This window comes from Mirounga leonina, unplaced genomic scaffold (assembly GCF_011800145.1).
Source record: "Mirounga leonina isolate KUSES-001 unplaced genomic scaffold, KU_Mleo_1.0 Mir_168, whole genome shotgun sequence".
Lineage (NCBI taxonomy): Eukaryota > Metazoa > Chordata > Mammalia > Carnivora > Phocidae > Mirounga > Mirounga leonina.
In genome coordinates this window covers 29,254,607-29,278,681 of record NW_023270426.1, presented here as the reverse complement: position 1 = coordinate 29,278,681, position 24,075 = coordinate 29,254,607, and the positions used below count along the sequence as shown (strand labels likewise).

Here is a 24,075-nt window from a genome sequence, read left to right as displayed (position 1 = left end):
TGAGTAAAGTGGATGGGTGGGAACTGTGTGGAATTGAAAAGTGCATTCCTTGGCTCAGCAAGCAGCTGCAAGTGCTTTTGTTCCCATTCTAAGGGTATGGGTTCAGTATTGTTGAATCTTCGGAATTTTTTTTTTTTAAGAGAAACTGGTTATATCCTTTTTGTTCAGTTTGTCTTCGTAATCATTGTTTTAAATGGATATACAGTATTTTATTTTGTTGGTATCTCATTTTGTTAAATGATTTTCTATTCTTTAAAGTTTTAGCTGTCTCCAGGTTTTGCTGTTGTAGTTAACACAGCACTGGGTAGACTTCTCAAAGAAAAAAAGTTATTTTTTCCTTTGAGGTTAATTTCTAGGATTGGATTGCTGGGTCCAGGTTGTGTGAACCTTTTTGTGTCTCTTGCTATGGTTCCTATATTGTTTTCCTCAAGGAGTACACTGTCACAAGCAATATATTAGTGTACTAACTGCCTCACAACCTTACCACATTACATTTGGGTATCATAATTATTTACAACTATTTGTAGTCTAGTATGTATAAAAAATGTATTTTGTTTTACTTCATTTATTTTTAAATACTAGCTTCTCAGGGCTTAAAAATATTAACACTGTTTTAAATTTCAATGGTTAAAATAAGTTTTTTCACCTTTATGCTGATCTTTTTGTCGCACAGGAAATTCTTGGTGCATCACTTTCTGCACCTTTAACATCTAATAAGGTGATCTATGTTCTTCCAGTGCTCACCATTAAGGAGGATAAAGGTAAAGAGTTTATTTCTTTCTTTCTAGAAATACTTTGGTAATTGCATTCTGGTTGTATTAATTAATTCCACACTTTCTTTTATAAGGCACTGGTGTGGTCACAAGTGTTCCTTCTGACTCCCCCGATGATTTTGCTGCCCTCAGAGATCTGAAGAAAAAGCAAGTGAGTATCTGAGTTTCATGTTCTTATTTCTTCTTAATCATCTAATTAGGTACCACTGAACTATGAAATTAGGCTAAAAAGCTATCATGTATCTTTGAACTATTATCTTTGCCTTCTTTCTTGATGTTTATGTATTTTCCTTTGTTTTGTATTTTAAGTATAATATTTCATAGAATCTTTTTTTAAAAGACTTTCAGAGCAGTTTTAGGTTTACAGTAAAATTGAGAGGAAGGTATAGAGATTTCCCATTTACTCCCTGCCCCCACATGGGCACAGCCTCCTCCATTATCAAAATCCCCACCAGAGGGGTGCATTTGTTACCATGATGAACCTGCATTGACACATCATAATCCACCAAAGTCCGTAGTTTACCTTAGAGTTCACTCTTGGTGGTGTATATTCTTTGGGTTTCGACAGCTGTATAATGACACAGATTCATCATTGTAATATCATAGAGTATTTTCATTGCCCTAAAAATCCCATGTGGTCTTTCTGTCATCTCTCTCCCCTGTGACCCCTGGCAATCACTGATCTTTTTATGGTCTCCACAGTTTTACCTTTTCTGGAATGACATGTAGTTGGAATCATACAGTGTGTAGCTTTCTCAGATTGGCTTCTTTCAACTACTCCTATGCATCTAAGGTTTCTCTGTGTCTTTTCATAGCTTGATTGCTCATTTTCTTTCTACCTGGATGTACCATAGTTTATCCATTCACTTTCTGAAGGACCTCTTGGTTGCTAATAAGCACTGGTAATTATGAATAAAGCTGCCGTATACATCCATTTGCAGGTTTTTGTGTAGACATAAGTTTTCAGCTCCTTTGGGTAAATACGAAGTTGTGTGATTGCTGGGTCCTATGGTAAGAACATATTTAGCCACCCAACTGTGTTCCAAAGTGGCTGTAGTGTTTTGCATTCCCACCAGCAGTGTATAAGAGTTCTTGTTGCTCCACATCCTCACTAGCATCTGGTGTTGTCATTGTACCAGATTTTGTCCGTTGTAATAGGTGTGTAGTGATATCTCTTTGTTGTTTTAGTTTGCATTTTCCTGATGACATGATGTAGTCTTTTCATATGCTTATTTGCCAGCTATGTATCTTCTTTTGTTGAGGTGTGTCTGTTAAAGTCTTTGGCTCATTAAAAAATCAGATTTTTTTTTTTAAGATTTTGTTTCTTAGAGAAAGTGCATGAGTGCACGCACACACAAGTGTGTGTGGGGGGAGGGGCAGAGGGTGAGGGAGAAGCAGATTCTCCACTGAGCAGGGAGCCTGATGTGGGGCTCAATCCCAGGACCCTGAGATCATGACCTGAGCCAAAGGCAGACACTTAACCTGAGCCACCTAGGCGACCTGGATTGTTTGTTTTCTTATGATTCAGTTTTGAGAATTCTGTGTATATTTTGGATAATAGTCCTTTATCAGATGTGTCTTTTGCAAATATTTTTTCCTGATCTTTGGCTTGTCTTTTATTTTAATTCCTGATCCTGTCTTTTGTAGAGCAGCTTTTAATTTTAATGATATTCAGCTTATTATTTCTTTCATGGATTGTGTCTTTGATGTTGTATCTAAAAAGGCACCACCGTACCCTTGGTCATTTAAGTTTTCACCTACATTTTCTTCTAGGAATTTTATAGTTTTGTGTTTTACATCTAGGTCTGTGATCCATTTTGAGTTATTTTTTGTGACAATATAAGGTCTGTGTCTAGATTCATTTTTTTTTTTGCATGTGAATGTCCAGTTGTTCCAATAACATTTGTTGAAAAGACTGTCTTTGAATTACTGTATTGCCTTTGCTCCTTTATCAAAGATCAATTGACTATATTTTTGGGGTCTATTTCTGGCCTCTGTGTTGGTCCACTGAACTATTTGTCTCTTCCTTTCTTAGTACCACACTGTGTTGATTACTGTAATTTTATAGGAAGTCTAGAAGCCAGAAGCCAATTTTGTTCTTCAATATTGAGTTGACTATTTTGGGTCTTTTGCCTCTCTGTGTAAACTTTGCAATCAATTTGTTGATATTCATAAAATAACTTGATGGGATTTCAGTTGAGATTACATTAAATCTGTAGGTAAGTTGGGAAGAATTGACATCTTGACAATACTGACTCTTCCAGTCCATGAACATGAAGTATCTGTCCATTTATTTAGGTTTTTTTTTTTATTGTATTTTATTGTATTGTATTTTATTTTTTTAAAGATTTTATTTATTTGACAGAGAGAGACACAGCGAGAGAGGGAACACAAGCAGGGGGAGTGGGAGAGGGAGGAGCAGGCTTCCCGCAGAACACGGAGCCCGATGCGGGGCTTGATCCCAGGACCCTGGGATCATGACCTGAGCCGAAGGCAGACGCTTAATGACTGAGCCACCCAGGCGTCCCTAGGTTGTTTTTTTTTTTTTTTTAAAGATTTTATTTATTTATTTGACAGAGAGAGAGAGAGACAGCGAGAGAGGGAATAGAAGCAGGGGGAGTGGGAGAGGGAGAAGCAGGCCCCCTGCTGAGCAGGGAGCCTGTTGCAAGGCTCGATCCCAGGACCCTGGGATCATGACCTGAGCCGAAGGCAGATGCTTAATGACTGAGCCATCCAGACACCCCTTATTTAGTTTTCTGATTCTTTTCACAGAGTTTTTTGTTTTTCTGGTATAGATCTTATGTATATATTGTTACTTTTGTACCTAAGTATTTGATTTTGGGGGGTGCTAATATAAATGTTACTTTATTTTTAATTTTGACTTCCATTTGTTCATTCTTAGTACATTGGAATGCAGTTAACTTTTGTATAATTAACTGTGTATCTTGCAACCTAGCTATAATTGTTTATTAGTTCCAGGAGTTTTTTTCCTTGATTCTTTTGGATTTTCTATATAGATGTTCCTTCCATCTGTGAACAAAGACAGCTTTATGTCTCCCTTCCCAATCTGTATACTTTTTATTTTGTATTCTTACTGCTTTAGCAAGGACATTCAGAACGATACTGAAAAGTGGTGAGAGGGGACATCCTTGCCTCATACCTGATCTTAGTGGGGAAGCTTTGAGTTTCTCATCATTAAGTATGATGGTAGTTGTAGATTTTTTGCAGATAGTCTTTATCAAGTTTAGAAGGTCTGCATCTATTTCTGTTTATTAGGAGTTTTTATCAAATGGGTGTTGGTTTTTGTCAAATGCTTTTCTTGCATCTGTTGATAGGATCTTTTTAAAATCTGTTTTTATGGGTTTCATAAAACTTTAAAAAAAGTTTTCTGATATTCACATTTTCATTGCAACCTAGGATATGAAACTCATTTTCATTGGGGGGTGTGTGTGTGTGAGTATGTGTGCGAATTTTTGCTTTTGGCATACTATTTTTCATCATTTAAGCCATTCACTCTAACTTAAACAGTTGAGTTTTTAAAAGTCATAGGTCCCTTCTTGAGATATTTAGTGAAATTTTATTTATTTTTTATTTTTTTTAAGATTTTATTTATTTATTCATGAGAGACAGAGAGAGAGAGAGAGAGAGGCAGAGGGAGAAGCAGACTCCCAAGGAGCAGGGAGCTCGATGCGGGACTTGATCCCAGGATGCTGGGATCATGACTTGAGCCGAAGGCAGACGCTTAACCATCTGAGCCACCCAGACGCCCTTTAGTGAAATTTTAAAAAAATATGGAGAGGAGAACAAAGAATTTAAAAAAGTTTTGGTGTTGGTTCTCTCAATGATTATGCTGGTAAAGTGCTAATCATGAGTGTTAATTTACAAAATTTTTTTGCAGGTCTTACGAGCAAAGTATGGAATTAGAGATGACATGGTCTTGCCATTTGAGCCGGTGAGTACATAGGTGACTCAGAATATCCATACCCATCTCTTTATCAGTGAAAAAAAAAGCTAACATTTTCCTTGTAAAAAAATTGAATAATTGGTGAATGTAAAAATGAGAGGGAGTTTGCATAAGAGTTTACTTACTTTAATTTGGTATCTGCTGTCAGTTAAGAGTGAGAGAAAGACCAACAATAAGCATTTTCTTAACGCCTGGCACCTGTAATTCTGGAACAAACGACTTTCTTAGCATCACCAATTTTATAGATGCTTATTTTGCTACTATGGCTGGCATGTTTCCAAGCTTCTAAAGACAAAATTTTGCCATTTAAGTCATGAATGGTTATGTTTCATATTAATGCCTGGAGAAGAAAAAAATTTTAATCACTAGCAAATAACTTTCATGAAGAATCTAGAAGACTTATCATAAACCAGAAATAAGACCATCCATAAATTTAATTTAAATTGTTTACATCATTTTCCTAGTTTCACTATTTATTATTTAGTTAATTATATGCCAGTGTGGGGTTGTGAGCTAGAGAAGGTGTGTTCTGTAGTGAGGGAGGGACAATTTGGGGGTTGGTGCAGAGAATTTGGATAGTTCTGTGGAGGAGAATAGGAAGACAAATTCACATCTGGATGTTAGTCACTGTGATTGCCTGATGTGTGTTGCTTCTGTAATGATATATAAAATCTGAAATGGCTTCATTGGACAGTAGAGGCGAGAGGATTATGCCCCATGGGGCTGTTTTTATGTTCATTCAGTGTGAATAAGTTCCCAACATTGCTGTTCTTTGCAGGTGCCAATCATTGAAATCCCAGGTTTTGGAAATCTTTCTGCTGTAACCGTTTGTGATGATTTGAAAGTTCAAAGCCAGAATGACCGAGAAAAACTTGCAGAAGCAAAGGAGAAGTTATATCTAAAAGGGTTTTATGATGGTGTAAGTAATAATTTTTTAGTTTTGCTCTAATTTTTTCAGTGATTTAGAAAAAAATAGAAAAATTCAGGATAGTTTCAACTATATACTGATTTGAGAGAGATTAATATGAGATTGTGTTCTTCTGTTTCCAGATTTCTTTTTTTATTATTTATTTAAAGATTTTTTTTTTTTTAAAGATTTTATTTATTTATTTGACAGAGAGAGAGATAGCGAGAGCAGGAACACAAGCAGGGGGAGTGGGAGAGGGAGAAGCAGGCTTCCTGCCGAGCAGGGAGCCTGATGTGGGACTCGATCCCAGGACCCTGGGATCATGACCTGAGCCGAAGGCAGACGCTTAACGACTGAGCCACCCAGGTGCCCTATTTTAAAGAATTTTATTTAATTGAGAGAGAGAGAGAGAGGAGAGACAGAGCACAAGCAGGGGGAGGGGCAGAGGGAGAGGGAGAAGCAGGCTCCCCTCTGAGCAGGGAGCCCAACTTGGGGCTCGATCCCAGGACCCCATGATCATGACCTGAGCCAAAGGCAGACACCTAATGACTGAGCTACCCAGGTACTCTTCCAGATTTCTTTTTCTTTTTCTTTTTCTTTTTCTTTTTTTTAAGATTTTATATATTTATCTGACAGAGAGATAGACAGAAGAGCACAAGCAGAGGGAGTGGCAGAGGGAGAGGGAGAAGCAGGCTCTGCACTGAGCAGGGAACCCGATGCGGGACTCGATCCTAGGACCCTGAGATCATGACCCAAGCCGAAGGCAGACGCCCAACCATCTGAGCCACCCAGGCGCCCCTAGATTTCTTTTTTTAATCTATTTTTTATCCGATAGCATTTACAGAAATTATATTTTTGTGCCCTCTAGGAATCTCTAAGAAATGAGTTTACTGAGAAGATTATTTAAGGTTCATATTATTTTGCAGTAAATTCCATAGATTTATTGCATGGACAATACCTGGTTCCTTCTTTTGCTCTTTTTTTTTTTTAAAGATTTTATTTATTTATTTGAGAGAGAGAGAATGAGAGACAGAGAGCACGAGAGGGAAGAGGGTCAGAGGGAGAAGCAGACTCCCCGCTGAGCAGGGAGCCCGATGCGGGACTCGATCCCAGGACTCCAGGATAATGACCTGAGCCGAAGGCAGTCGCCCAACCAACTGAGCCACCCAGGCACCCCCTTCTTTTGCTCTTTTAATTGAGGAGTTCATATTTTAAATTAGCAATTTTATTCAGTTCATTAATTTACTTACTAATGCATACTAAATGTCAGGTGAGCACAAAAACATGTTTTAAACCTCTCTTTTCTCCTTAATTGTGCATATGTTAATGTGGCTTACATTTCCATGGAAAGAAGACTAAGCTAGAGAAAGTAAAAATCCAGCCAAGTTGCTATGACTTGAGGTTGAAATGAAGATTTTTTTAAGGCCATGAATGAGAATTCTTTATTTTTACCTTTACTCTCATTTTTCTAGATAATCAACAATTGGTTATATATCTTTTTTTAAGTGACTTACACATTTTGGGTGATAATAAAAGCCACCACTTATATAGCACTTACATGTTAACTTATTTAAATCTCAAAATAACCTTGTGAAGTAGGCAGTATTCCATTTTATAGATGAGGAAATAGAAGTACAAAGATATTAAGTAATTTAAGATCAGCCAGATAGGTAGCCAGTGGCAGAACTGGTACTCACACTGGGCAGCTTGGCTCTAGGATTTGTGCCTGCTTGCTTATTTATTTATTTATTTATTTGAGAGAGAGTGAGTACGGGCGTGTGCAAGTGGGGTGGGGGCAGGAGCAGAGGGAGAGGGAGAGACAGAATCTTAAGCAGGCTCCACACGCAGCACAGAGCCCGAGGCGGGGCTCAGTCTCACAACCATGAGATCAGGACCTGAGCCGAAATCAAGAGTCAGACATACTCAACTGACTGAGCCACCCAGATGCCCCTAAGATTTATGCTCTTAACCACTGTACTGTGATGATCAATAAGTATAATTTTATAATGCTGAATTAAATAGATAATAAAGCATTTTGGCATGGTAGAGGGTTTGGAGGGTCAAAAAAGAACTTGTGTCTTTTCCATTTAAGATAGAAGCTATTTCAGAGAGAAACAGGAGTCACATAGCTGAAGATCAGAACATCAGCTAGAAGGGATTATGTGGCTTAGATCTGTGACAACAATGGGCAAGCTAATACTTGGCCCTAGAATTAAATTTCCTCACTACATAAAAGGCAGAGTTGGAAAACAGGCCTTCCTGTAAGGGCTAGGTTTATCACATGGCCAAGCAAAGGAAAATGCTCGCTGGCAACAGGCAGAGTTGGAAACAGAAGTCTAAATGGGGCTGAGCGGCATGCACTCAGTTCATTTTCCCAAAGCCTTCAGGAATGAGGGGAGTGAACATATTGAAATTCTCTCCACATGGAAATCTGAGAAGTGGGAAGTGAGGGTTCCTTCCTAATCATGTTCATGGTAGCTATCCTAGTTATACCAAAAGAAAAACAAATGTGTTGTAAATACTAGTTGTCTAAGCTATGGCAAAATAAAAACTTAAGATTATAAATGTGATAAATTTCACACTAAAAATATCTTGGTTGCAGATGGAAGTAAATTCAGTTAGGAAAAAGTTTGGAGGGAACACAAAGCAAATTTTAATTATTTTGTCTGTTCCCCCCCCCTTCTCATTCTTTTAGGTAATGTTGGTGGATGGATTTAAAGGACAGAAGGTCCAAGATGTAAAGAAGACTATTCAGAAAAAGATGATTGACACTGTATGTGATGGGCTATCCTCTGAAGGCTGGTTTAGGAGAAAACCTTTTAGTATCTTTTTTTTTTAAGATTTTATTTATTTATTTGACAGAGAGAGACACAGTGAGAGAGGGACACAAGCAGAGGCAGAGGGTGAGGGAGAAGCAGGCCCCCCGCCGAGCAGGGAGCCCGATGCGGGGCTCGATCCCAGGACCCTGGGATCATGACCTGAGCCGAAGGCAGACGCTTAACGACTAAGCCACCCAGGTGCCCCTAGGAGAAAACCTTTTAGTTAATAGACTTCACTGTTAATTAGTGGTGAGTTCTGTAATAGAACCTGGAGCTGAATTAAAGATAAATAATTTTGTGGCAGAAAATAGGAGACTTATTTAGCAATTCATTTAACTTGAACATCCCACCTGTAATGTTGATGAGTGTAGTGCTATAAAGTTGGCATGTGCAAAGCACAAACAGAGAACTTTAATGATGCTTCCTGGCAGCGGCCATTTAAGATACTGGTAGTTACAGTTCTCTTTGTGTAGTGCTTTACTTTTTACTTCATTGTTTTTCTTCCCCCTCTGTCTTCATTTTTGTTGAATCTTTTTTTCTTTTGTGCTGCTTTAATTAGTTTTTAAATTAAATTTTGATTTCTGACAGTTGTATATGGCCTTAGTACAGAGAGACAGTGGTCTGTAAAGCTTATTAAAATAAAAAACCAGCAGTTTCCTCTCCATCCTTCCACATTGTCTTAAGTTTCTCTTCCTTGAACAGGCTTACTTTTAACTGTTCAATTGCTTCTTTTAATATTAACCTCTATCCCTTACAGATCTATGATCTAAATGTTAGTACAATTTCTGAATTTTGTTTTTCAGTTTTAGGTATTAGCTATTGACTTCCTACTGTAGAAAATCAAGATTTAACTCTTCCTTATAACTGTGTCTTTCTTTCTAACCTCACCATTTGTGTATACTTTTCTACCTCCTGTCTTCCTAGCATTGGTGTATTATAACTTGTGAGCGCAGTACTACAAAAATGTACATTTTAGAGGCATCACTGATCCACAATGAAGTGTACAATGAGAACTTTTCTTCCCAGCTTTCATTTTCCCCTGGCGTTAGTAGTTGTCTTTTTTTTTTTCTTCCTTTAAAATATATCAATACTCCATCCCCAAATTCTGCCCTGTTTATTTCTTCTCTTAATACTTTCACACATCAATATGCTATTGGTTCCCTCTTGGAGAAAGTTCTCCCAGAGCCTTCTGTCCTATTTTAATCTGGACTAGTTGCTTACTGTCCTGGTGCACAAATGTCATCTGGGATCTTTCTCCACTGTTACTAAGAATTTCCTTTGTTTCTCTTGAGTTGGAGCTGTTGTTTCCTTGATCCCATTGCTGCTGCTTTATTATTTACTCTCTCATTTTGGTGAAGCTCTGCTTCTAGTGGCTTTCCTGAAAAAGGGTACCTGGAAGGTAAATTTTTGCGAGCTTCCATGTCTGAAATATCTTTAGTCTGTCTTCATACTTGATAGGTTGGGGACAGAATTCTAGATTGAAAGTAATTTTGCTGTTGAATTTAATGGACATTACCCCTGGTGTTCTGTTTCAGTAATGTTGCTGAGAAGTCCAAAACCATTTTGGTAATAACTGATTTTTTGTGACTGGCCTGTTTTTTCCCTTCCTCTGGAAGCTTCTAGAATCTTCTTTTTCTTCCCAATATTCTGAAATTTCATGATTTACCTTGGTGTAGGTCAATTTTTATTAATTTTTGTGGGTGCTTGGTGGATTCCTTCAGTTTGGAGACTTAATTTGCTTTAATTTTGGGAAAATTTGACTTTTTTGATTGTTTATCTCTTTCTGTTCTTTATTTTCTTTTTCTGAATTCTAATTATTCAGATATTGGTTCTCTTGATTCTGGAAGTCCTTTTCTTTCTGGAAGAGTTCTCAACTTTTTCTCCCTATAAGGTTTTGTTTGTTAACTCTGTGTTTTTTATATCTGCCATTTCTGAACATGTGGAAAAGTTTTTTTCTTGGTATGGAAAATTCAAATTTATAAAAAGTGGAGAGTAGTATGATGAATTCCTATATACCTGTTATCCACCTTTGAAATTACCAACTCAGGGCCAGTTTAAGAGCCTATTCTTGCTATCTGATTGATCCTTTTTTATGGGATGCTACTCCTGTTTCATGGATGTGAAATCTTAATCTCTTATTTCTCTGAGAAAGGTTGTTGATATTTAAGAGTAGGTACAAAAAGGTGATCAGGATCTTTTTGCATGTGAGTAGGGCTTCACTGGGGGAGATCTAGAAGGGCTGTTTGGGAAAAAAAAAATAGAAGGGCTGTTTGGATCTTGGGGAATCCTTTTTTTTTTTATTATGTTAGTCACCATACAGTACATCATTAGTTTTTGATGTAGTGTTCCATGATTCATTGTTTGTGTATAACACCCAGTGCTCCATGCAATACGTGCCCTCCTTAATACCCATCACCGGGCTAACCCATCCGCCCACCCCCCCTCCCCTCTAAAATCCTCAATTTGTTTCTCAGAGTCTATAGTCTCCCATGGTTCTTCTCCCCCTCGATTCCCCCCCCTTCATTTTTCCCTTCCTTCTCCTAATGTCCTCCATGCTATTCCTTATGTTCCACAAATAAGTGAAACCATATGATAATTGACTTTCTCTGCTTGACTTATTTCACTTAGCATAATCTCCTCCAGTTCTATCCATGTCGATGCAAATGGTGGGTATTCATCTTTTCTGATGGCTGAGTAATATTCCATTGTATATATGGCCACATCTTCTTTATCCATTCATCTGTTGAAGGGCATCTTGGCTCTTTCCACAGTTTGGCTGTTGTGGACATTGCTGCTATGAACGTTGGGGTGCATTTGGCCCTTCTTTTCACTACATCTGTGTCTTTGGGGTAAATACCCAGGAGTGCAATTGCTGGGTCATAGGGTAACTCTATTTTTAATTTTTTGAGGAACCTCCACACTGTTTTCCCCAAAGTGGCTGTACCAACTTGCATTCCCACCAACAGTGTAAGAGAGTTCCCTTGGGGAAGCCTTTATGCTAGCCTTGATATTAGTTAGAGCTTCTTGGATTTGTTAGATTCCTCCCAAAAGAGTCTTCCAGTTTCTGGCTTAAAAGAGCTAAGCTAACTGAGCATTCTGGGAGTTGAAAAGATTGCTAGGGGGAATACCAATCCCCAGTGTGCTGATTTTCCAGTTAATTCATTTATTCCCACTGTGATACCCATAGCCTCAACTTAGTTGGTTGAGTTATTCTCTCATCCTCTCCAAAAAAATACACCTTCATTGTTCTGCTGGCATAGGGAGGGGCAGTTGCAAATCTGTATAGTGTGGGATTAGGGTATCTGGGGTTCTAACCTCTTCTTTAAAAACTTCAGTTAGTCCCCTTACTTTCAGCCTCATGTTGCCTCCGCTTCCAGAACTATCTTGTACCACAAATTGTTGAGTTTTTTGGAGGTTCTGTAATGCAATTGGATGGCTTTTCTTCTCTGCTGCTGGTTTAGGATTCAGCTAGCTTTCTTCAGCCTGCTAAATATTCTGTTTTTTAGTTTCGAAAATTTGATTGATATTATTTTTTGTCCTATTGTTTTGTCTCTGTAAGTTCATGCCGTCAGAAAAAAGAAAAACCCTCTTTGTTGTCATTTTGTTGAAATTTTGAGAGGCAGTAGAGTTAAATGTCTGTTTTTAATTTACCGTCTTTAAACCAAAGTCCTAGCTATTTAACAGTTTGAAGAATTACATTAAAAACGCAGAAAAAGGAATCATTTTATGAATAACAATGTTGGATTTATTTTTTAAAAATAGCCTGATAAGTTTGGGACCATAATATGTTAAGAGATATTTATAGTTGATAAATAATTAAATTCATGGTTAGTTTTCTAGTGGGCTTTTTTTTTTTTTTTAAGATTTTATTTATTTGACAGAGAGAGACACAGCGAGAGAGGGAGTGGGAGAGGGAGAAGCAGGCTCTCCACCGAGCAGGGAGCCCGACACAGGGCTCGATCCCAGGACCCTGGGATCACGACCTGAGCTGAAGACAGATGCTTAACGACTGAGCCACCCAGGCACCCCTAGGGGGCATTTTTCATGACACTATAAATATTTAGCAACAATATTTTCCATGTTTAATTTTTGTGCATCTGTTTTTTTAAAAGCAGTGGTTCCATGCATTTAATTTCATAATTTTTTATGTTTTTATTCTAACAAGGATAAAAGGCTTCCATAGGCAGTCTGACCTTCAGACCACAGAATTAGAAACTATTGAACATCTTTTACATTCTACTGAAAAGGAATAATCTAATATAGGAAAGATGATCTGTTGACAAAGATGCTCACCTTTTCAAAAGCAAATGTTATATAGAAAGAAAGGCAGATAACTTCTATTGGGAAGAGGGAAGACATAACGAACATGTGGGGTTTGGGTTATGGGTGGTGTAACATTTCTTTTTTTTAAGATTTTTTTAATTTGTTCATTCGAGACACAGAGATAGAGAACACGAGCAGAAGGAAAAGCAGAGGGAGGGGGAGAAGCAGGCCCCCCACTAAGCAGGGAGCCCGATGTGGGGCTCCATCCCAGGACCCTGGGATCGTGACCTGAGCCGAAGGCAGACACTTAACAATCTGAGCCACCCAGGCGCCCCAACATTTTTTTAAGTTGTTTTTATTACCCCTGAGGAATAGAGATTGACTTAATATCTGGTATATTTTTGCTTTTGTTTAGGGAGATGCATTTATTTACATGGAACCAGAGAAGCAAGTTATGTCCAGATCTTCAGATGAATGTGTCGTGGCCCTGTGTGATCAGTGGTTAGTCTCTCTTACAGAAAGAAATTTCCTTCAGTTACTTTACTTATCCTTTTGACTTTTATTTTTTTTTTAATCAATCTTTTCACTCCCAAGGTACTTGGATTATGGAGAAGAGAACTGGAAAAAACAGACATCCCAGTGCTTGAAGGGACTGGAAACGTAAGAAGGGAAAAAGTGATGAGGGAAGGGAGAGGAGATGAGAAATGTGGAAGATACTGAACGTGAAGGAAGACACTTTATCTTTTACTCTCTCCAGATTCTGTGAGGAGACCAGGAGGAATTTTGAAGCTACCTTAGGTTGGCTACAAGAGCATGCTTGCTCGAGAACTTACGGTTTAGGTAATGTATACTTCAAATTCTTCTGTTTGAATGACTTTGCCAATTACATGGCAAATTAGCACTTTTACCTTTTCTCCCTCTTTTGTATTATTTTTCTGAATTGGAAGTGAGAGGCTTCAGTTAGAGGGTGAAGGGAACTAGGAGGTGATGCCCTACCATCTACCTGGTGGTAGAAATATGACCCACATAACTTTATGGATTTTTTTTTTAATAGAAAGTTTCTAGTGCTTTAGCCATTTGGTTTTTTATTTACCGGTCTATTTTATTAAGTATTCAAGCACATTTAAGACCTTCTTAAAATAAGGAGCTTTGTAAATGCTATATGCTTTGAAAATGTGGATTCTCTAGATGAAGTGTCTCTTGAGTTCCTCATGCATTGATTTTTTTCTTTTTATCTTGCAGGTACTCGTCTGCCCTGGGATGAGCAGTGGCTGATCGAATCACTCTCTGATTCCACTATTTACATGGCATTTTACACAGTTGCACACCTGCTGCAGGGGGGGAACTTGCGTGGACAGACAGAGTCTCCGCTGGGCATCAGGTTGGTAAATGGATGAGGCAAAGGAGTATAGTTTGTTAGCAAGAGATATGATCTTTTGATTTACACACTGAAAGTTCTTTTTTTTATTATTTAGTTTTCATAAGAATTCATTTAGCAGAATTTTGTTACGATGTTTTCGTTTTTTTTGCTGCTACACTGAGAAAAAGTAATAAATAGTCCCTCTCCTGTTGTTACCATTCTTCATTCTTATCTGAGTCTATTGTCATCATTTGTTAGTGTAACTATATTAAGAGAGAGATTCCTACTTCATGATTAGATGAAAATATTAATTCTTTCAAAGAGATTACCTATATATTTTGTTGTTGTTTGTTTTATTTTTAATACAGACCGCAAGAGATGACCAAGGAGGTTTGGGATTATGTTTTCTTCAGGGAGGCTCCGTTTCCTAAGACTCAGATCCCAAAGGAAAAATTAGATCAGTTAAAGCAGGAATTTGAGTTCTGGTATCCTGTGGATCTCCGAGTGTCTGGCAAGGATCTTGTTCCAAATCATCTTTCATATTACCTTTATAATCATGTGGCTATGTGGCCAGAACAAAGGTGAGTGCTAAAAAGGCTGTAGAAGGCTGTAGAAGTTACTATGCAGGGTATAGTTAGGTTCGCCAGTTGCCTTCTTTTTCTTCTGTTAAATGTATACTGAAGCAGAAAGCACACCTTCTCCTTATCTGTTACACCTAGAAATCCTCATACTTACTTTGGGCTCACCAAAGCACGTCACATTTCAAACCTTGACAGCCTTTCAGTACTTTATTTCACCTGTTTTGTGACTCTGACCTCTTAGGTACAGAAATAAAGGTGATTTAAGACAGAGCCTAGAACATTAGAATTGGAAGGAAACATCCCTTTAGAGCTCAGAGCCCCAAGGTTACAGCATTAGTTGGTAATGGTATTCTTTTTTTTTCTTTTTTTTTTTGAGAGAGCATGGAGGGGAGGGGCAGAGGTAGAGGACGTGAAAGAATGTTAAACAGGCTCCACATCCAGCATGGAGCCTGACACAGCGTTCTATCCCACGAGATGCCTAAGATTATGACCTGAGCCAAAACCAAGAGTTGGACATCTAATTGACTGAGCCACCCAGGAGTCCCTGGTGGGGGTATTTTGACTAGAGTCTGAATCTAAGCAGCATTTTTAATCCTGTGTGCTCAAAAGTAATCCTTCTATCATCTTCCCTCTTGACCCAGATATGTCTCTGTGCCTTTCCTTCCAGTCTCTCAAGTAGCCTATAAAATAGACCCCTCCCTCTGTTCAAATTTCATTTCTTATCACCAAAACAATCTCATGTGACTTCCTGTATTTAGAATGAGATTACATTTTCTTTCTCAAGAGTGAAAGGAAGATTTCAAAGTAGAGGAATAAAATAAATCTGATGTGGTTCTTGTTATCTGATTCTTTTGTTGTTATTGTTTAAAATGTATTTTCGGAGAAATTGGATATCTCAGAAGTACTTGTTGGTAATATGGTTGAGGCTTCATCCCTTTGCATCAAGTTTTTGACATGTATTAGACTTTACAAATTATAGGTAAGTAATAACATCAGGTACTTGTAAGTCATAATGATTAGTAACACCAGGCACTGTTCTAATCACAACAACTCATTTAATTTTCATTACAACTTTTCGAGGAAGGTCTATAATATCCTCGTTTTACAGACAAGGAACCTTACTGAGGCATAGAGAACTCAAATAATTCACCCTGAGTTACCCAGCAATGGCAGAATAAGGATGCAGTCTGGCTCAGGACTCTTGTTCCCAACCACTATCCTCGCATAATCTCATTGCTCGAATGAATGAGTGGTACATACATAGTTCAAAAACCCGAACAGGTCATAAAAGAAAAAAGTAAAAAGGGAACTTTGACCCTTGCCCCCACATCACTCTACTTCCCATAGGTAATCCCTGCCACTGCTTTCTTATGATTTCTTCTAGATGACATGTTTCTGAAAAAACCAGCATCAGATTATTTATTTAAGTAATCTCTACCCCAGCGTGGGCCTCGAACTCACGACCCCAAGAGCAAGAGTCATGCTCTTCTGACTGAGCCAGCCAGGTGCCCCATGCTTTTTTTTTTTTTAAATTATACAAAGATGCCATATTGTAGACACTTTTTTCCCCCATGTAATGTTTCTAAGATCTATTTATATTCACACATCTAGCCCTGCCTGAATGAATTACATAGTATTTCATTGTATGCCTATGTAACCAGTCCTTTACTAATGGACACTTCTTGTTTTTATTTGTTTCCTGTTATGAGCAGGACTCCATACATTTGAACATTTGTCTTAGCAGACTCTTACAAATCTTTCAGCATTTACCTCAACTTTTTAAGCTTAAACTTGAACCTTAAAGTTTTGTTTTCTGTCTTTAAACATTTACCTATAAAGTGACAAATGGCCTGCTGCTGTGAGAGCAAATGGACATCTCCTCCTCAACTCTGAGAAGGTAAGAAAGTTTAAAATTCTGCAGAAAACTTTTCAGATGTAGGAAGTTGTACTTTTTTTTTTTTTTTTTTAAGATTTTATTTATTTATTTGAGAGAGAATGAGAGAGCGAGAGCATGAGATGGCGGAGAGTCAGAGGGAGAAGCAGACTCCCTGATGAGCAGGGAGCCTGATGCGGGACTTGATCCTGGGACTCCAGGATTGTCACCTGAGCTGAAGGCAGTCGCCCAACCAACTGAGCCACCTAGGCTCCCCAGAAGTTGTACTTTTTAAAGAAATGAAGAGTATAAAAATCAGTGTTAATCTTCCATTTAAAATGTTTAAGACTACCAGCATAAATTAGGGAGTGATTGGAGTAAATAGTATTAACTGAGGGGAGGGACTGGGAAAACTTACCTATTTTAACATTTGTAGTTAGAATGATAGAAGGTGACACAAATTGTGACTGGAGGAGAGAGAGAGGGAGAGAGATAAGAAATATAAAAATCCTACCTAGCATTGTGACCCTAGAATATCTTTCTCATTAAGTTGAGAAAATAATTTGGTGGGATTTGTTCTACACTGTGGTCAGCCACTGAATTAAAATAATAGAGCTTTGGAATTTGTAGGATTCTTAACTGTTATTTAATGCTTCTTCCCAGGCAGTATACTATATATCTCTCTATACTACTACTGCTTCTGGTATTGTTAAAACTACTAATATATAGGATTTTTCATAGGCTATGTAAGACTTTATCTCATTAATCAATGTTTTCAAACCTCATGACAAAGCCCTTGCTTACCCTGTGATGCTTTTGTGCACATTTGAAAAGGGTACCCCTCCTCACCTAAACTGAAAATTGCTTTGTTATTTATTTCTTAGTGATAATATTTGTAGCAAGTTGATTTTGTTACAATCAGTGAATTTTGCTACAACTGATGGAACATTAATTGGAAAAGAGTATTCTTTGCTATAAATATCTGTCATAATGGAAATAGGTGTAGATTTATTTTATTTTTATTTTTTTTAAAGATTTTATTTATTTATTTGAGAGAGAATGAGAGAGAGCACATGAGAGGGGGGAGGGTCAGAGGGAGAAGCAGACTCCCTGCCGATCAGGGAGCCCGATGCGGGACTCAATCCAGGGACTCCAGGATCATGACCTGAGTCGAAGGCAGTCGCTTAACCAACTGAGCCACCCAGGTACCCAGAAAATAGGTATAGATTTAAACAAATAGCAGATGGTATGAATTGCAAAATTAAATATCATTTTTAACTGGTGCCCTAATATTGAAAAGGAATAAAAAAGTTCATTTAAAATAATCTCTCTTTTTAAAGATTTTATTTATTTATTTGACAGAGAGAGACACAGCGAGAGAGGGAACACAAGCAGGGGGAGTGGGAGAGGGAGAAGCAGGCTCCCCGCCAAGCAGGGAGCCCGATGCGGGGCTCGATCCCAGGACCCTGGGATCATGACCTGAGCCGAAGGCAGACACTTAACGACTGAGCCACCCAGGCGCCCGCATTTAAAATAATCTCCATATTGGGGGCGCCTGGGTGGCTCAGTCGGTTAGGCGTCTGCCTTCGGCTCAGGTCATGATCCCAGGGTCCTGGGATCGAGCCCCGCATCGGGCTCCCTGCTTGGCGGGGAGCCTGCTTCTCCCTCTTTCTCTGCCTGCTGCTCTGCCTGCTTGTGTTCTCTCTCTCTGTCAAGTAAATAAAAATCTTTAAAAAAAAAAATCTCTATATTAGACTGAAAAACAGCTCTTTGATTAGAAGCATGGGCTCTTTTATAGATTTTTTAGATCAACAAGGACTTTTGGTTATCAAACTCATTTTTTACTTTGTAAGGCAAAGTGGTACTATATATATACATTTTCATGTTTGTATATATGTGTATGTGTGTATATAAATTGTGTTATAACGTGGCATTTTCTTTGGTCTCAACGTTGTTGTACTATACATTGTACTGATTTTATTAGAACTAGATACCTTATTGCCATGTAGTAGAAGACTGGATTATCACCTCTCTTTGGTATCAGCAAAGTTCTGATAAAGACAACAAATTCTTTTCTTTTTAAAGATTTTATTTATTTATTTGAGAGACAGACCAGGAGAGCAAGTGAGAGAGAGCAAGAGAGCACATGCAGGGGGAGAGGCAGAGGGAGAAGGAGAAGCAGATTCCCTGCTGAGCAGGGAGCCCAATGTGGGATTCGGTCCCAGGTCCCCGGGATCATGACCTGAACTGAAGGCAGACCCTTACCCGACTGAGCCACCCAGGTGCCCCAAAGACAGCAAATCCTTAAATAGTAAAGATTGGCAGGCCGTGCACAGTGCATCCTTAAATGTGGTGTCCTTAGGTAGAGCACAACTTGAAACAACCACTTGTTGTGAAGCCAGCGAAGTTCCCTAAAACCCTAACTCTGATGTCATATGCTAGTCCATTCATTTCTGAATGATTCTCATTGCTCCAAAGCTCTTCTTTATAACCATCTGTAATGTTCCAGAGATATTGTGGAATCATTATGCATGTCTAAACCGATTTCTAGGGGGCAGTATGGCCTACTGGAAAGAGTAGTGAATTGAGTATCAGACTTGAGACCTGTCCTAGCTCCGTCCCTGCCTAGCTGAGTGACCTAGATAAGTCACTCTATTAACTGGATTTCAGTTTCCACCTCTGTAAAATTAGTGCAAGATATCTTTTGCTTTCCCCCTCTAATTTTTTTTTTTGTCTTTATTTGGTTGTGGCTAACTTACTTTGATTTGGCTGATTTGGTTTATTTTATTTGTATATATTCTTAATAATGCCTGATCATTGACTTTCTGTTTCAGATGTCGAAGTCCACAGGCAACTTCCTCACCTTGACCCAAGCGATTGACAAATTTTCAGCCGATGGTGAGTATTATTGCTATTATATAGGGTCTGATTCTTTTCAGATTATAGAAGGCAAGTTAAAATTATTGTTTCAGTTTTACTGCTTTTTTCTTTGCTTTTTCCAGTACTTGAAAATACATTTTCTTTTGTGTATAAACAATGTAAGAATTGCTGATGTGATCTGTTTAGGAACAAATTCAAGCTAAGATTATTAGAGTCTTTTTTAAAAAAAAACTCATTGTCATTGCTACCTGGCTTGTTTCTAATTTCTTACTACTTGTAAGATTAAAGAGTTGGTTTGTAGAGATGTTGACTATGAAGGTTTTCCAATTTCCTTCATACTTGATATAAATATAGGTGACTTGAACCTGGGATCATTCGTTTTTTTCAAGAAATATTTTCTCCTTGGCCTCAGTACTGATTTCATCATTACTTTGTCCAGGGAAGAAATGCACTGTCTGATCTGAAGGAACCATTCATTGCTTTGGTCCTCATGGCATGTCTTTCCACGGATCTTGGCTTAGCACAGTTTGAGGCCATGCTGAAGGGATTGGGAAAGAACTAACCTAACTAACTTTGAGAAACAGTGTTTTGACTGGACGCTGTAAGCCAAAAAGAACTACACACAAATACTGTAATTAGTAAAACTATTTCTTACATGAGGTGTAGGTTAGCAATTCTGAAACTAATTTTATGTGTGGACTGGGATTGAACAAATAAATTTATTGTGGATGAAAGCTCACTATTAAAAAAGATACAGATAATAGAGGGGGAATGCTAGAATGTACCCTGTGTTGTTGGATTGGAATTGGCAATTTCCAATGGTTTTAATTTTATATACAGACAGAATGACGTTAAAATAACGTAGGTGTAGGGGCGCCTGGGTGGCTCAGATGGTTAAACGTCTGCCTTCGGCTCAGGTCATGATCCCAGGGTCGGGGGTTCAAGCCCCGCATCGGGCTCCCTGCTTGGCGGGGAGCCTGCTTCTCCCTCTCCTTCTACTTTTCCCCCTGCTTGTGCTCTCTTGCTCTCTCTGTCAGATAAATAAATAAAATCTAAAAAATAAAATAAAGACTGAGAGTAATAAAAAGAGATATTATGTAACAATAATTAGTTACAAGGTGTAATGAGAAATAACAAGAAATACTGTGGCGGGGGCCAGCATAGGGGGCGGGGGGACCGAAAAGAATAACACTCACTGAAAGGAGCAAGAAATGCTGCAGACTTTTCAGTTTTTCTATTAAATGACTATTGTGTTGGTGATAATAACAATCCCCACATGGCTCAGAGGATAAAAAAAAAAAAGGTAAAAAAAAACACGTAGCCGTATATGGTAGGTTAGTAGATGTGCATACGTTTCCCTAGCCGTGTCTGCTGAGAGGGCTTATGAGCAGTGACACACTAGTAGCAGGGACACACCTGGCATTTAGATCATGGTTTCTAAATACCATTCTCCAATAAATGGAACTCGGGTGCCTGGGAGAAGTGATTGATTGGCGGGCTGGAGTAGGAAAAATACAAGATGAGCATGAAGCATCTTAGGGTGCCAGAGAATGAGGAAATGTTTCAGTAAGGATGAGGACATTTGCAAGGACACAGATTTATTTAAGACAGAAGATTGTGGCAGAGTAGGAGGAGGACCCTAGGCTTGCCTCGTCCCATGCATGCAAGTAGATAATTACCAAATCATCCTAAATACCCCAGAAATCTGTCTGAAGACTAGCAGAACAAACTCCACAACTAAAGACAGAGGAGAGGGTATACTGAAGAAGGTAGGAAGTGGAGAGATGTGGTTTGGGAGAGAAACAGGTCATGGCCACTGACGGGGTGGGGAGGTAGGTAGGCACAGTTGCAGAGAAGGGCAAGAGACAAACTAGTACACAGGGGAGTGCACAGGGAAAACAAATCCCCATAGCAGTTGGCTTGGAAAGTGAGAGGGCCAAAATTTCATGAGTTCTTGAAACCAATGGAGCTTAAAGCCTGAAGTTTTAAAGGTCACTGTGCTTGGATCTGGGAGAGCTCAGAGCACATTGGGGCTGCTCTTGGAGAGAAGGCTAGCAAACATGGTGTAGACATACAGAATGGAAAGTGATCTGAAGAGTGCCTGGGGCACACAGTGGGGAGGTTAGTTGCGTGTCACAGAGAGGCAGTGTTCACAGAGAAACCCTTCCAGGAGCAAAGGAATTGGCAGGTGCTGATTCCCTTCCCCACCCCTTAGCATATGCATAGGGCCACCTGCAGGAAGCAGCACAGTGCTGACACTTGCCACCTAACTTGCTTACACCAAGCCCCACCCCTCCATGCTCTGGTAAAACTACCACTCCCAGTCATGCTTGCCTCAGTCAAGCCAGCCTGGCAGGCTCCCCTCCCCAAAAGACCAGCTCAAACCCCTGCCCACACTGTGTTTCTCACCCTAAGAGTTTGATGTGTCCTTGGTTCTGGCAGCGACAGATCTCATTTCTTTTTTTTAAGATTTTATTTATTTATTTGAGAGAGAGAGATTGAGAGAGAGAGAGCATGAAAGGGGGGAGGGTCGGAGGGAGAAGCAGACTCCCTGCCGAGTAGGGAGCCTGATGCGGGACTCGATCCAGGGACTCCAGGATCATGACCTGAGCCGAAGGCAGTCGCTTAACCAACTGAGCCACCCAGGCGCCCAAAACCTAATAACAGATCTCATTTCACAAGCAGATCAGAGCACACCTATTTAAAATACCACCACTGAGGGGCGCCTGGGTGGCTCAGATGGTTAAGCGTCTGCCTTCAGCTCAGGTCATGACCCCAGGGTCCTGGGATCGAGTCCTGCATCGGGCTCTCTGCTCCTTGGGAGCCTGCTTCTCCCTCTGCCTTTCTCTCTCTCTCTGTCTCTCATGAATAAATAAATCAAATCTTTAAAAAAAAAAAAATAAATAAATAAAATGCCACCACTTTCAGGCCAGGGACCAAACACTGCCCTCAACAAGCAAAGAGAGCCTTTGCAGACCACTGGCCTGAAGGATAAAGTGGCCAGGACAAAACGGCGCATGCAGCACATTGGAGACACTCCTAGGAGCACCAGGCCCTGGGGAACAGGGAATACTATACAGTAGGGCACTACAGAACATCTTCTTCATAAGGCCATCACCCTCAAGAACAGGAGACATAGCTGACTTTCCTAACACACAGAAATAGGCACAGAGATTTAGACAAAATGAGAAGACAGAGAAATTTGTTCCAAATGAAATAATAGGACAAAGCCAGTAATAGGACAAAGCCATGGCTGGAGACCTAAGTGAAACAGATATAAGTCACATGCCTGATAGAGAATTTGAAGCAGTGATCATAAGGATACTCACTGGACTTGAGAAAAGAGTGGAGGACATCCCTGAGACCGTTAACACAGAGATAAGCAATACCATAACAGAGGAAAAGGCTCAATAGACAAAATGAGAAAGATGCTTGATGGAATGAACAGCAGGCTAGAAGAAGCAGAAGAATGAATTAATGACCTAGAAGACAGAGTAACGGAAAGTAATCAAACTGAACAAAAGAGGAGAAAAGAATTATGCAAAAAGAGAATAGACTTAGGAAACTCAGTGGCTCCATCAAACGTAATAACGTTTGTATTTTTAAATAATCTCGACGCCCAACATGGGGCTCGAACTCACAACCCTGAGATCAAGAGTTGCATGCTCCACCAACAGAGCCAGGCAGGTGCTCTTACAAGAGACTCATTTTAGACCTAAAGACACCTGCAGATTGAAAGTGAGGGGATGGAGAAACATATGTCATGCAAATGGATGTCAAAGGAAAGCCAGAGTAGCAATTCTTATATGGACAAAATAGATTTTAAAACAAAGACTATAATAAGAGTTAAAGAAGGATACCATATAATAAATAATAAAGGGGACAGTCCAACAAGAAAATGTGAGCATTGTAAATATGCACCCAAATACATAAAAAGCTAGTAACAAACATAAAGGAACTAATTGATAATAATGCTATAATAGTAGGGGACTTTCACACCCACTTACATCAATGGACAGATCATCTAAACAGAAAATCAATAAGGAAACAATGGCTTTGAGTGACACACTGGAATGGATGGATTTAACAGATATATTCAGAACATTCTCTTCTAAAGCAGCACAATACACATTCTTTTCAAGTACACATGGAACATTCTCCAGAATAGATCACATATTAGGCCACAAAAAAAAGCCTCAACAAATTTAAAAAGATCGAAGTCATACCATGCATCTTTTCTGACCACAATGCTATGAAAGTCAGAAGTCAAAGCTAGAAGTCAATTACAAGAAAAAAACCTGGGGCGCCTGGGTGGCTCAGTTGGTTAAGCGACTGCCTTCGGCTTAGGTCATGATCCTGGAGTCCCGGGATCGAGTCCCACATCGGGCTCCCTGCTCAGCACGGGGTCTGCTTCTCCCTCTGACCCTCTTCCCTCTTGTGCTCTCTGTCTCTCATTCTCTCTCTCTCTCAAATAAATAAAGTCTTTAAAAAAAAAAAAGGCAAGAATAAAACCTGGAAAGACCACAGATGCATGGAGGTTAAATAACATGCTACTAAACAACGAGTGTGTCAACTAGGAAATAAAAGAAGAGATAAAAAAGTACATGGAAACAAATGAAAATGAAAACAACGGTTCAAAACCTTTGGGACAAAGC

At 39.1% G+C, this 24,075-nt stretch overlaps 1 protein-coding gene across 2 annotated transcripts in view; it reads left to right on the top strand.

The window, feature by feature from the left end:
- Positions 1-24,075, top strand: part of LARS1 (leucyl-tRNA synthetase 1) — a 73,375-nt gene that overhangs the window by 24,923 nt on the left and 24,377 nt on the right. For both annotated transcript variants that reach the window (XM_035014392.1, XM_035014393.1), the window contains 12 exons: positions 674-761; positions 848-924; positions 4,672-4,725; positions 5,516-5,656; positions 8,340-8,417; positions 13,142-13,227; positions 13,321-13,386; positions 13,484-13,566; positions 13,969-14,107; positions 14,455-14,667; positions 16,507-16,564; positions 19,375-19,438. In XM_035014392.1, the coding sequence (XP_034870283.1) occupies positions 674-761; positions 848-924; positions 4,672-4,725; positions 5,516-5,656; positions 8,340-8,417; positions 13,142-13,227; positions 13,321-13,386; positions 13,484-13,566; positions 13,969-14,107; positions 14,455-14,667; positions 16,507-16,564; positions 19,375-19,438 (1,147 nt within the window). The remainder of the gene's footprint in view (positions 1-673; positions 762-847; positions 925-4,671; positions 4,726-5,515; positions 5,657-8,339; positions 8,418-13,141; positions 13,228-13,320; positions 13,387-13,483; positions 13,567-13,968; positions 14,108-14,454; positions 14,668-16,506; positions 16,565-19,374; positions 19,439-24,075) is intronic.